At 38.9% G+C, this 14,463-nt stretch overlaps 1 protein-coding gene across 1 annotated transcript in view; it reads right to left on the bottom strand.

Moving 5' to 3' along the window:
* Window positions 1-142: 142 nt before the first annotated feature.
* Window positions 143-14,463, bottom strand: part of UBXN4 (UBX domain protein 4) — a 51,345-nt gene continuing 37,024 nt past the window's right edge. Inside the window, exons 10-13 of the mRNA XM_045782861.2 lie at window positions 13,318-13,420; window positions 10,742-10,873; window positions 9,596-9,795; window positions 143-807 (exon numbers count right to left, since the gene is read on the bottom strand). Of these exons, the coding sequence (XP_045638817.2) occupies window positions 669-807; window positions 9,596-9,795; window positions 10,742-10,873; window positions 13,318-13,420 (574 nt within the window). The 3' untranslated portion in view covers window positions 143-668. The remainder of the gene's footprint in view (window positions 808-9,595; window positions 9,796-10,741; window positions 10,874-13,317; window positions 13,421-14,463) is intronic.

The raw sequence follows: 14,463 nt of genomic DNA, 5'->3' as shown, positions 1-14,463 counted from the left end.
TCAAGTAGGGTGGTCACAGCTACTTTCCTGAGATAGCTCCAGGGCAGTACTGGGGGGAAAAAAATCAAACAAATGACCTCAACAGAGCCCTGTGCAACAAAAAGATACTAGGATAAGAAAACTCAAAGCAAAACTAAGATCATTTCGATTTTTGGAAAAGATTTTTTATTCAGTGTTTAAGATTAAAAACTACAAGATATTGCTTGCAGCTGATGAGCAAAAAGAGAAAAGTTAAACATAAATTATCATCTGATTGGCTGGTTAAAAATGCTCTCAGAGTCAAATTACTCCATGACATACCAGTTACTTTGTGTGGACTTAAGAGTTCTGGAGCAAAACAGCTCTAAACAAAACGTGTCATCTGAGAGCATGGGGCTAATAAGTATATGAGATACTGAGTAACAAAGCTGATAAAGGGGGGCTGTGGCAGACCTTTTGATTCTTTTAGGCTTCTAGCAATTGGTTACCATATGCAAGGACCTAGCGGCCAGTTATCTCATCTCTTGAGTTGTCTGAGGAGTTAAACAACTTTAACCCACTAAGCAGGAATAAAGAGACTTTATAGACCAGCTGGAAAACAAAAAAGCAGTCCCACTTCTCCAGTAGAGTTTTAGTTGCATTAAATCATAAGGGAAACAATGATTATTGCACATACTGTACTTGTCACACTACATCTGTTGAGTAGAATTTCCATTCCAGGTGTTGTTTTCATCTTCACCGTCATCTTGAGTCCTCAATCTGTAGATCTTCCCCTCCTTCTTAAAGTCTTCCCCCCGTTTCTCCAGCACTCTTTTCCTGACTGGGTCCCTGATGTAAGAAGAGAAGGAGAAAAGAGAAGGCGACAAAAAGTGAAAACAGCAGTAATACAAAGCTGTTTCCTTTACACTTCGTCAGGACAGACAGCTGTACTTTATGGAGAGTCCAGGGGAGATACTCGTATCTCCTAACATGGCACAAGACTATACACATTTTTGGCAGTTTAACTTCATCTGTTCTCCAAGCCAAACCAGCCCAGTCACTGCTCCATTTCCATGAATCTCTTAATGACTTTCTAAGCTTTAGGAGAATGAGGCCATCTGCTAACCAATCTTTCATTATTTAACAAACTGATTTATCTACTAAAGCATCTATAACTTACACAGCACCCTAGAGTTTATCCAAGCTCCATTCCTAGCCTAATTTACAGAAATCATCAATAATTTTTAATCCTTTCATAATCTGTAAGAAGGATTGATTTACATAAAAACTATTAAGAACAAACAGACTGATGGAGTCCAAGATGGCAGAGGAGTAGGAGACCTAAATTTCGTCTTGTCCCAGGAACTCAGCTAAACAGCTATCAAATCATTCTGAACACCTGCGAACTCAACAGGAGATCGAAGACGACTAGTGGCAACTCTGCGAACAGAAAAGTGACCACTTTCTGCAAGGTAGAAGGTGCAGAGAAGTGAATCCAAGGTGATATACGGGAAGACAGACCACAGGGGAAGGGAGCCTCCGTCAGCTGGCTACCAGCAGGTGATAGAGCAGCGGTACACAAAATCGGAACTTTTAGAAGTCGGCTCCGGTGAGGGACGTCACTCTGGTGGCTAAGCAGGGGGGTGGAACCCTCACTGGGACAGTAGGGTCTCAGGACTCTCGGGGTCACAGGAAGACCCGAGGTGCCTAAGTGCAGCAGAGCTCCCAGGTATCAGAGTGGGTAAGCCAGCCGCAGAGTGAGCCCAGGAGTGGGCTCTCAGCTCGGGGTTGAGATAAACCGTGATCTGCAGCACAGCTGGGCCCCTGCTCTTTGAGCTCTTCGAGCAGGGGCCCAACAAGCAGCAGATCTGGGGAGACTCCCCTTCCTCCCCCGGGAAGAGTGGCATGGGAGCACACCGTAGGACTCTGCTGGGTTTGAGACTCCAAACGGGGTCGTGTGCCAGAGACAGAAACGCTCAGTCACAGGCCGGGTGAGCACAGAGTACAGTCAGAGACCAGGGAGACAAGAGTGACTGACTGCTTTTCCCTGAGGGCGCACTGAGGAGTGGGGCCCTGAGCCCTCGGCTCCTCCAGGGCCAGAAATTGGGAGGCCACCATGTTCAAATTTTCATCCACTGAGGCTGCACAGAAAGCCTTCAAGGAACAAAAGCTACCAAGAGCAAACTGGAGCAGATTACTTAGCCTGGCCCCTGGCAAGGGCGGTACAATTCATCCTGGAGCAAAGACATTTGTAGAATCAATGCAACAGCCCCTCCCCCAGAATATCAGCAAGAACATCCAGCCAAGACCAAGTTTATTGATCAATGGGAACTGCAAAACTCTAGTGCTAGGGGAACACAGAACTCATGGCTTTTTCCCCATGATTCTTCAACTTTAATTTTAAAAAATTTAAAAAAAAATTTTTTTCAACCAACTTATCAATTCCTTTCTTAAAATCTTTAATTTTCATTTTTACAGTCATATTCTATCCCTTCATTATATTTAACCTTATTTTTGTATATATATGTTTTTTGTTCTTTAAAATTTTGGGATGCAGTTTCTTCTAACAGACCAAAATACACCCAAAATCTAGTGTATGGCTATGTTCTATTCATCAGCCTGATCATATTCTCACCCCCCCCCAACCCTGGTTTCAGGTCTCTTCTGATTTGTTTAGTGCATATTTCTCTAGGGTTGTGGTTGCCCTTTGAGTATTTTGTTCTCTTGTTCATCTATTCTTCTCTGGACAGAATGACAAGATAGAAAAACTCACCTCAAAAAGAGAACAAGAGGCAGTACTGACTGCCAGGGACTTACCCGATATGGGCATTAGTAAGATGTCGGAACTAGAGTTCAGAATAACGATTATAAAGATACTATCTGGGCTTGAAAAAAGCATAGAAGACACTAGAGAATCCCTTTCTGGAGAAATAAAAGAACCAAAATCTAACCAAGTCGAAATCAAAGAGGCTATTAATGAGGTGCAATAAAAAATGGAGGCTCTAACTGCTAGGATAAATAAGGCAGAAGAGATAATTAGTGATACAGAAGAACAAATGATGGAGAATAAAGAAGCTGAGAAAAAGAGAGATAAACTACTAGATCACCAGGGGGGAATTCAAGAGATAATTGATACCATAAAGCTAAACAATATTAGAAAAATTGGGATCCCAGAAGAAGAAAAAAAAGGGCAGGAGGGCAGAAGGTATACTGGGGCCAATTATAGTGGAGAACTTCCCAAATTTGGGAAAGGAAACAGGCATCAAAATTCAGGAGGCACAAGGAACTCCTGTCAAAATCAATAAAAATAGGTCAATACCCTGACATCTAATTGTAAAACTTATAAATCTCAGAGACAAAGAGAAAATCCTGAAAGCAGCTCAGGACAAGAGGTCTGTAACCTATAACAGTAGAAACATTACATTGGCAGCAGACCTATCCACAGAGACCTAGCAGGCCAGAAAGGACTAGCATGATATATTCAGGGTACTAAACAAGAAAAATATGCAGCCAAGAATACTTTACCCAGCTAGGCTGTCACTGAAAATAGAAGGAGTGATAAAAAGCTTCTAGGACAAAACAGAAACTAAAAGAATTTGTGATCACCAAACCAGCCCTACGAGAAATATTGAAAGGGGTTCTCTAAGCAAAGAGAGAGCCCAAAAGTAACACAGACCAGAAAGGAACAGAGACAATATAAAGTAACAGTCACCTTATAGGCAATACAATAGCACTAAATTCATACCTTTCAATAGTTACCCTGAATGTAAATGGGCTAAATGCCCCAATCAAAAGATACAGGGTATCAGATTGGATAAAAAAGCAAGACCCATAGACAGGCTGTCTGAAAGAGACTCATTTTAGACCCAAAGACACCTCCAGATTGAAAGTGAGGGGGTGGAAACCCATTTATCATGTAATGAACATTAAAAGAAAGCTGGGGTGGCAATCTTTATATCAGACAAGTAAAATTTTAAAACCAAAGACTATAATAAGAGATGAGGAAGGACACTATATCATAATTAAAGGGTCTAACCAGCAAGAAGATCTAACAATTGTAAATATTTATGCCCCTAACATGGGAGCAGCCAATTATATAAGCCAGTTAATAACAAAATCAAAGAAACACATTGACAATAATACAATAATAGTAGGGGACTTTAACACCCCACTCACTGCAATGGACAGATCATCTAAGCATAAGATCAACAAGGAAACAAGGGCTTTGAATGGCACACTGGACCAGATGGACTTCACAAATATATTCAGAACATTCCATCCCAAAGCAACAGAATATGCATTCTTCTCTAGGGCACATGGAACATTCTCCAGAATAGATCACATGCTGGGTCACAAATCAGGTCTCAACCGGTACCAAAAGACTGGGATCATTCCCTGCATATTTTTGGACCACAATGCTTTGAAACTGGAACTCAATCACAAGAGGAAAGTTGGAAAGAACTCAAATACATGGAGGCTAAAGAGCATCCTACTAAAGAATGAGTGGGTCAACCAGAAAATTAAAGAATTAAAAAAAATTCATGGAAACAAATGAAAATGAAAACACATCTGTTCAAAATCTTTGGCATGTAGCAAAGGTGGTCCTAAGAGGGAAGATATAACACTACAAGCCCTTCCCAAGAAACAAGGTCTCAAATACACAACCTAACCCTACACCTAAAGGAGCTGGAGAAAGAATAGCAAATAAAGCCCAAACCCAGCAGGAGAAGAGAAATAATAAAGACTAGAGCAGAAATCAATGAAATAGAAACCAAAAGAACAGCAGAACAGATCAAGGAAACTAGGAGCTGGTTCTTTGAAATAATTAATAAGATTGATAAAACCCCGGGCCAGACTTACCAAAAGAAAAGAGCAAGGACCCAATTAATAAAATCATGAATGAAAGAGGAGAGATCACAACCAATACTGAAGAAATACACAAAATTATAAGAACATATTATGAGCAACTACATGCCAACAAATTAGACAACATGGAAGAAATGGATGCACTCCTAGAGACATATAAACTACCAAAACGGAACCAGGAAGAAATAGAAAACCTGAACAGACCCACAAACAGCAGGAGATCTGAAGCACTAATCAAAAATCTCCCAACAAACAAGAGCCCAGGGCTAGATGTCTTCCCAGGGGAATTCTACCAAACGTTTAAAGAAGAATTAATACCTATTCTTCTGAAACTGTTCCAAAAAAATAGGAATGGAAGGAAAACTTCAAAACTCTTTTTATGAGGCCAGCATTACCTTGATCCCAAAACCAGACAAAGACCCCACCAAAAGGGAGAATTACAGACCAATATCCCTGACGAACATGGATGTAAAGATTCTCACTAAATTACTAGCCAATAGGATCCAACAGTACATTAAAAGGATTATTCACCACGACCAAGAGTGATTATTCCTGGGCTGCAAGCATGGTTCAACATCTGCAAATCAATCAATGTGATACACTACATTAATAAAACAAAGGACAAGAACCATATGATCCTTTCAATAGATGCAGAAAAAACATCTGACAAAGCACAGCATCCTTCCTTGATTAAAACTCTTCACCGTGTAGGAATAAAGGGTACATAACTCAATATCATAAAAGCCATCTATGAAAAAAACACAGCGAATATCATTCTCAATGGGGAAAACTGAGAGCTTTTCCCCCAAGGGCAGGAACACAGCAGGGATGTCCACTATTACCACTGCTGTTCAACATAGTACTAGAAGTCCTAGCCTCAGCAATCAGACAACAACAACAAAAAAATAAAAGGCATCTGAATCAGCAAAGAAGTCAAACTCTCACTCTTCACAGAAGATATGATACTTTATGTGGAAAATGCACAAGACTCCACCCCAAAACTGCCAGAACTCACACAAGAATTCAGTAAGGTGGCAAGATATAAAAGCAATGCACAGAAATCAGATGTATTTCTATATACCAACGAGACAGAAGAAAAAGACATTAAAGAGTCAATCCCATTTACAATTGCACCCAAAACCGTAAGATACCTAGGAATAAATCTAACCAAAAAGGCAAAGGCTCTCTACTCAGAAAACTATAAAATACTCATGAAAGAAACTGAGAAAAGACACGAAGAAATGAGAAAACGTTCCACGCTCATGGGTTGGAAGAACAACTATTGTTAAAATGTCTAGGCTACGTAGAGCAATCTACACATTCAATGCAATCCCTATCAAAATACCATCAATTTTTTTCACAGAACTTGAACAAATAATCCTAAAATTTGTATGGAACCAGAAAGACCCCGAATAGCGAGAGGAATGTTGAAAAAGAAAACCAAAGCTGGTGGCATCACAATTACAGACTTCAAGCTCTATTACAAAGCTGTAATCATCAAGACAGTATGGTACTGGCACAAAAACAGACACATAGATCAATGGAACAGAATATAGAACTCAGAAATGGACCCTCAACTCTATGGCCAACTAATCTTCAACAAAGCAGGAAAGACTATGCAACAGATAAAAGTCTCTTCAACAAATGGTGCTGGGAAAATTGGACAGCCACATGCAGAAGAATGAAACTGGACCATTTCTTTACACCATACACAAAAATAGACTCAAAATGGATGAAAGACCTAAACGTGAGACAGGAATCCATCAAAATCCTTGAGAATACAGGCAGCAACCTCTTCGACCTCAGTCGCAACTTATTCCTAGACATGTCACGAAAGGCAAGGGAAACAAAGCCAAAAATGAACTACTGGGACTTCATCAAGATAAAAAGCTTTTGCACAGCAAAGGAAACAGTCAACAAAACCAAAAGACAACCGACAGAAATGGAGAAGATATTTGCAAATGACATATCAAATAAAGAGCTAGCATCCAAAATCTATAAAGAACTTATCAAATTCAACACCCAAAGAACAAATAATCCAATCAAGAAATGAGTAGAAGACATGAACAGACATTTCTGCAAAGAAGACATCGAATGGCCAACAGACACATGAAAAAGTGCTCAATATCACTCGGCATCAGGGAAATACAAATCAAAAGCACAATGAGATACCACTTCACACCAGTCAGAATGGCTAAAATTAACAAGTCAGGAAATGACAGATGTTGGCAAGGATGCAGAGAAAGGGGAACCCTCCTACACTGTTGGTGGGAATGCAAGCTGGTGCAGCCACTCTGGAAAACAGTATGGAGGTTCCTCAAAAAGTGGAAAATAGAGCTACCCTATGACCCAGCAATTGCACTACTGGGTACTTACCCCAAAGATACAAAGGTAGTGATCCACAGGGACACCTGCACCCCAATGTTTATAGCAGCAATGTCCACAATAGCCAAACTATGGAAAGAGCCAGGTGTCCATCGACAGATGAATGGATAAAGAAGATGTAGTATACACACACATACACACACACACACACACACACACACACACACACACACACACACAAGATGGAATAGTACACAGCCATCAAAAAATGAAATCTTGCCAGTTGCAACGATATGGATAGAACTAGAAGGTATTACGCTAAGCGAAATAAGTCAATCAAGAGAAAGACAATTATCATATGATCTCACTGATATGCGGAATTTGAAAAACGAGGCAGAGGATCATAGGGGAAGAGAGGAAAAAATGAAACAAGAAGAAACCAGAGAGGGAGACAAACCATAAGAGACTCCTAATCTCAGGAAACAAACTGAGGGTTGCTGGAGGAGAGGGGGGTGAGGCTGGGTGATAGACACTGGGGAGGGCTTGTGTTGTGGTGAGCGCTGTGTATTGTGTAAGACTGATGAATCACAGACCTATACCCCTGAAACAAATAATACATTATATGTTAATAATTTAAAGAAAGAAAGAAAAAAAAAGTTAACTCATGCAATAATCTGGTTAAAACAAGGGACAGATGCAAATCTAGTAATAGGAAGATCAATTGGATTATTCCAATGATTCTGGTGAGAAATTATGAGATCTTTGACTAAGGCAGTGGAAAGGAATGAAAATATATTTTGGAGATTAAATCTGTGAAACTTTGACAGATTAGATATAGAAGGTAAGGAAAAAGGGAGAAAAAGTTGAGTATGAATTTTATTTGAGTGACTAAATGAATAGATTTAGAATAGAAAGGAAAAGGTCTGTAGGAAAATATGTTTTATTGTCCAATGAATAAATGTATTTCATAAATGACACTGGAAAAAAAAAAAAGAACAAACAGTCTTTCAGCATCTGCAAATGGAAAGGAAAACGGGTGAAATTTAAGCTAATACATTCTCCAATGGTCGGGGGGGGGGGGGGCCAACAGTGGAACACAAAGCTTTGCTCTCAAGATATACATTCATTCATCCTTTGCCGCAACCCAGTATCTCTTCCCTTACTTGAAAGAAGTTTTAAAAGCCCACACAGCAGGGCGCCTGGTTGGCTCAGTCAGAAGAGCTTGTGACTCTTGGTCTCAGGGTCGTGAGCTTGAGCCCCACGTTGGGGGTAGTTTATTAATTAAAAAAAAAAATAATAATAATACTAAAAAAAAAAAACCCCACACAGCAAGCTATGCTATATAACAGTAATTCAGAATTAAATGCTTCTACCCATTGCTCAGTACGAGTTCTAAAATTCAGCACTAACAAGACCTAGTTTGAATGCTGTTCCCAGTATAGAGAAGAATTTCTCTGTATGTACTAAGTAGATGTACTAAGTAATGTACTAAGCATAAGTACTAAGTAATGTACTAAGGATATGACTGGTCTTCCTAATAGTTACAAAAGAAACCAAGATAAAGGCTAAATCAGCTCAGTCACAATATCCACTAAATCTTCATCAAGAGAGTCAATAGGATATAAGACTAAGGACTTTCCTTACTGATGGCAGACAGAGGCAAGGATTTTAATTACTTATCACAAAGGATTGGTGTATGTGCTATAATAGGTATTAATGGCTCAACAGTGCTTAAAAACAAGAGATATATATTATAATAAATTGTGCTATTATTTAATTAGAAAAAGCCACAATCCCACCTTCCAGGAAAATACTTCCCATTAACATGTTTTAAATATGCAGACTCTTAACAGAAGTATGAGCTAAAATCACTGGTGTTGTTTAGAATTACCATTCTAACCTTGGCCATCTGCAATAAGAGAAGACCTTTTGTTTAAGGGACTAGTGTAAAATAACACTCTGAAGAAGGCACCATTTTCAAATGAATATCCAGTTTTCTCAGTTTGGTCTTTATCTAAATGAAGACAGGAAGAAGACAGGAAGCAGATTAAAGAGCTACCAGGGATTAAAATTACCTAAAGCCCAGTGACACCTCCAAAAAAAATGTATGCAAGATAACTGTGAGAAATTAATTAAATGAAATATCTTGATGGACAAAACATGGTTAGCAAGAAAGATACTACTATTTAGACCAAGCAAAATATTCTGATAAGGAGAAGTCAATAAATAATAAAACCCGCAGAAGTGATATTGATTTTTGTGGAGTAGGTTCTAGAAAGGTGGTTGAGAAAACTCAGGTAGTGAGCTTCCCAGGAGAGATGACAGAGTAAAATTTCAGAACATTTAAGTTTTTTCCCTTAAAGTACCCATAACAAAATGTTCATTTTGAGTAAGGCATTGGGCATTCCTAACACATTCTGCATATGGGGAAAACACAAACAGATACCTTTTTTCTGAGTTGCTAGATGCTGCAAGGTTTGAGGACTCCGACGCTGCTGCTCTCACGGAGGTCTGTGCAGGAGGGTTACTAAATAGGAAGTTGCTAATCAATCTCCAGATGGCAAGGAATGGGTAAAGGACTGTCCCCAACAATGTCCAAAAGTCTCCACTGGAAGAATGTACCATGGATGTAGTTGGTCTTCCTGCCTAAAAATTAAGAAATGAACCTCAATAAAGGCTACATGAGCCCAATCACATCACACTCAAGGTTCTGAATGAGTCTTTTATCTCGAAAACAAAGTCCTATTGACTTTAGTTTACTGCAAGAAGGTAAAATTACCATCTTCTGCTGTTTTTCAGGTGTATATTTTATATAAACCTCTGGGACCTCTAGGAGCTCTATTTTTTAAAGGAGTAATGATAACACACTGAAACAGAAAGTAGTTCTGGTGAAATGAACCAATTATTTTTAAGAGAAACCTTTTCTAATGAAATTAACAACTTTGGTAAGAAAAGTCTTCCCTGCTTATTAAAAAACAGGTAACGGTTTCAAAACCTCAGTGAATACAAATTAATCCTGATTACTGGAAGGCTAATTGTTTTAGGTGTGGGGCTCTAGTTCAGAACCAGGAAAACATTCCTAATCAAAATACAGAAGACCCAGGCTCTCCATCTCTGGCACTTAGGGGAGGCCTTGGCAAAGTCATTTTAAACTTTCTGAGCCTCTTCATTAGAGATTAAAATATTGTAGGATCAAATGTGATGAGTATGTTTAAAAATCAATATTACTTTTATGTTAAAATCTTTTTTTAAAAACTTGGTAAACAGTAGCGTTGTACATAAATAAAGGACACTAAAATTAGACCAATACTGTGCATTTCTTATTTTCTTCTCTTACTGGTCATTTTTGTACATGAAAATAGGTGAGAAAAAAAGGTGAAAATTAAAATATCTATTTAGTGCCTCATTAGCAATACAAATATAAAATGCACAGGATAATGGAACAATAAGTTAATCTAATATTTTTGGACAATCTGAATTTAATTATCCACAGTACATGTTTCACCTTCCCTTCCACTGATTTTAAGAAATGATCAAGAGTAGAACAAACAGGATTGTAAAGATAGAAAAAAAAAAATACGTATATACATACTGGCAACAGTACCACTGAAGCACTTGGGGCAAGTTCCAAATCCAACAATTTCTTTTTATAATCTTCTTTGGTAAATTCCCTCCGGGGAAACATGGTTGCTAGTGAAAAATTACCGTAAGTGTTGCCAACAGTCTGTAACATAACAAGTTTTAAAACCTTACAAAGGTGTTTAAACTAAGACATTACACACCCAAATGCATCTAAAACAACTGCTTTAATTCAAACTGCCTTAATTTTAAAGTTCATTCAGGGGCTCAGTCAGTTAAGCATTTGACTCTTGGTTTTGGGTCATGATCTCAGGTTTGAGATCCAGCCCTGTGTCAGGCCCTACTCAGAGCAGACTCTGGTCCAGATCCTCTCTCCCTCTCCCTCTGCCTGTGCCCAAACCCACACATGCTCTCTCTCTCAAAATAAATAAATAAAATCTTGAGGGGGAAAAAAAAAAAGTTGGGACGCTTGGGTGGCTCAGTCAGTTAAGTGGCTGCCTTCAGCTCAGATCATGATCTCAGGGTCCTGGGATCCAGTCCCGCACAGGGCTCCCTGCTCAGCGGGGAGCCTGCTTCTTCCTCTGCCTACCACTCCCCCTGCTTGTACGCTCTCTCTCTCTGACAAATAAGTAAATAAATAAAATCTTAACAAATAATAATAAAATAAAAAATAGAAAGTTCATTCAAATGTGAACTCACAAAACCTTTATAAAAACTTTGTGCTTCAAAAAGTAGCTCAAAGCTACCAAATCCAAATAGTACCTAAAAGCTTTCACAACCCAAAATGACCACAAAATAGCAAGATTATAGTTCCTAAAACCATCTAAATAAACTGAATAAAAATGAACAGTTGTGTATCTCTTTCGAATATTCCTGCAGTTTGCCATTAGTTTTTACTATACTTTGGCAAACTTCTATTACTATCTCTCCGATATACATCTGGATTATAGTCCAGAACTTTCCTCATACATAAAATATCAGGAGTTTCATGTCTTCCTTGTCTCAAAAAAGTAAATTGCCCATAGTCAATCCATGCTACACACACAATCTCAGATCCAGGAACCTACACTGGGCAGCATCACAATCACCTTCATAATTTTAAGTCACCTATACTTGTAAAATATTAGACAAGTGTTTCTCTCTCCCTAGAAGATTCCAAAAAACAGACTAACACTTGTTTTTTGTATTTTTTTTAAACTGGAGGTCATATACATACCTCTCACTGTTCTTACTCTAACATGAGGATGTATGAAAATACAAAATTAGGCTACTATGCTGAAATAAAGTTCTAATAGGACTGATGCGAATATCTTTTTCCTCAAGTGGCTTCCTCCTTCACTTACCTGTGGTAGAAGTGGTATGACTCAGGGCAGGAGTTAAGTATTCCCTTTTGGGAGGCCCTAAGTGGGGCTCCAAGGCAAAAGAAGAATAAAAGAGCTACTGGGGGGTGGTTCCACTGTAAGCTTAGGGAAAAGGAGTTCTTAAAAATGTTTTTACATTGCCAAGTCCAGCTCACCAGTGGAGGAAGGGAGACAGCTTTTTAGGGACCCTCTTGGGATCCGTAAGTGAGACAGCAGACTACATGGGGAGATGAGGTCCAGGGGAAAGATCTGAACCCTAATTTTAACCTTGAAAAGCTACATGAAACAAAGAGTGGGGCATAATGAACCCAGATCCTAAAGGACATCTAATGTGTAGAATCCTCTTTGAAAAAGGACTCATTCAGAGTATAAAAACTATAGGTGACCCTTGAACAACATGGGTGTGAACTGTGTGGGCCCACCTAGACATGGATTTGTTACAGTACAGCCCTATAAATGTATGCTCTCTTCCTTATGATTTTCTTAACATTCTCTTTTCTCTAGCTAACTTTATTGTAAGAATACAACATATAATACATATAATACACAAAATATGTGAATCAACTGTAACTGATAAGGCTTCTGGTCAACACTAGGTTAGTAGTAGTTCAGTTTTTGCAGAATCGAAAATTATACATGGATTTTTGATGTGCAAGGGGATGGCAACCCTTAATACCCACACTGTTCAAGGGTCATCTGTAATGGGAAACTACTCATCTTATTTTCTAAGATATAAAATTTCATACCAACTCAGATTTTGAGTAAGGCCACATTCTGGAAGTAAATTCCTGAAGAAGATACTTGTTACCAAATAAAGATTACTGATCTTTAGGCTTGGCCACCTGGCAGATGGCAGGAAAATGGCCAGCCCAAAGTGACCTGCAAAAAATGTGAAGAAAGAGGAAAAAAAACTGCATCCTTTTATAGGCGACAATTCCCTCAGATTAGACCTTTGGAGAATCATTTGCAAAAGCAGTGAGAAAAGTTTCCAAAGCCTATTGTACGATATCAGCAAATCTCTATTTTTGTTTACAACAAACAGATGTGCTTCCGCTACGTGGCACTAATACATGATGGAAGCTCCATAGCAACCCAGAGCCGACTGGTGCTTCCCTCCTGGGCATAAGTCATGACTCACGCTCTACAAGTCCGGTCTGGAAATGTTCTCCTCCATTTTAATGACCTATTCATCTACTTCACCACAACTCAAAACAAGACATAGATTTACCTGCGCAGCGAACTGTCTTGCTTCTTCTAGAGGAGCGTCAGAAGGGAACTGATTTGTAAAGGAAGAACCATCGGGAAGACGAAACTGAATTCTTGCAACAGTGCTACGAAAAAAGAAAATTAAACTCAGCATCTTTACCTCCACATATTCTCAAACAGTATCATTAAAAGAGAAAATGGAAGTGAAAAATGTGCAAAATAGATTTTTCCCACAATGTCAGACCTCTTCACTTATCATTTTTTAGTAACAGCTTTATAGAAATATAATTTACGTAACAAAATTCACCTTTTTATTTATTTTTTAAAAGATTTTAAAGTAATCTCTACATCCAAGGTGGGGCTCGAACTCACAACCCCAACAGAGACCGAGAGTTGCACACTCCACCGACTGCATTTTAATTCACCCTTTTAAAGCATACAATTAGGGGCGCCTGGGTGGTTCAGTTGGTTAGGCATCTTCCTTTGGCTCAGGTCATGATCCTGGGGTCCTGGTTCAAGCCCCACGTCAGGCTCCCTGCTCGGCAGGGGGCCTGCTTCTCCCTCTCCTCCTCACTCATGCTCTCTCTCGCTATCTCTCTCTCTCAAATAAATAAAGTCTTTACAAAAATAAAGCATACAATTTAGTGGTTTTTATTATAGTAATAGTTGTGCAACCATCGCCACTATTTAATTCCAAAACATTCTCATCATCCCAAAAAGAAACGCTGAACCCATCAGCAATTGCTCCCTACTCCTCCCTCACCTAGCCCTTTGGCAAGCACTAATCTACTTTCTGCCTCTAAGAATTTGCCTATTTCAGGCATTTCATATAATGGAACATAGAATGTGTGACTTTTTGGTAACTTGCTTTCATATAACATTATGTTTTCAAGGTTCATATCCATGTTGTAGCATGTGTCAGCACTTCATTCCTTTTAACTGCTGAATAATATTTATAATCCCATCAGCGGTGTAGGAGGGTGTCCACACCCTCGCCAAGATTTGTTATTGCTTTTTTAAGTTTAGGTATCCTGGAGGGCATTGAACAGTATCTTATTGTGGTTTTGATTTAATTTTCCTAATGACTAAAAATGTTGAGTATCTTTTTATATGGCTTATTGACCATTTGTAGATCTTCTCTGGAGAAATGTCTATTTAAATCCTTTTC

Source organism: Ursus americanus, chromosome 1 (genome assembly GCF_024610735.1).
Source record: "Ursus americanus isolate L20-20 chromosome 1, mUrsAme1.1.p, whole genome shotgun sequence".
Classification (NCBI taxonomy): Eukaryota; Metazoa; Chordata; class Mammalia; order Carnivora; family Ursidae; genus Ursus; species Ursus americanus.
Note: the sequence above shows the minus strand (reverse complement) of the source record. Positions and strands in the feature narration are given on the sequence as shown.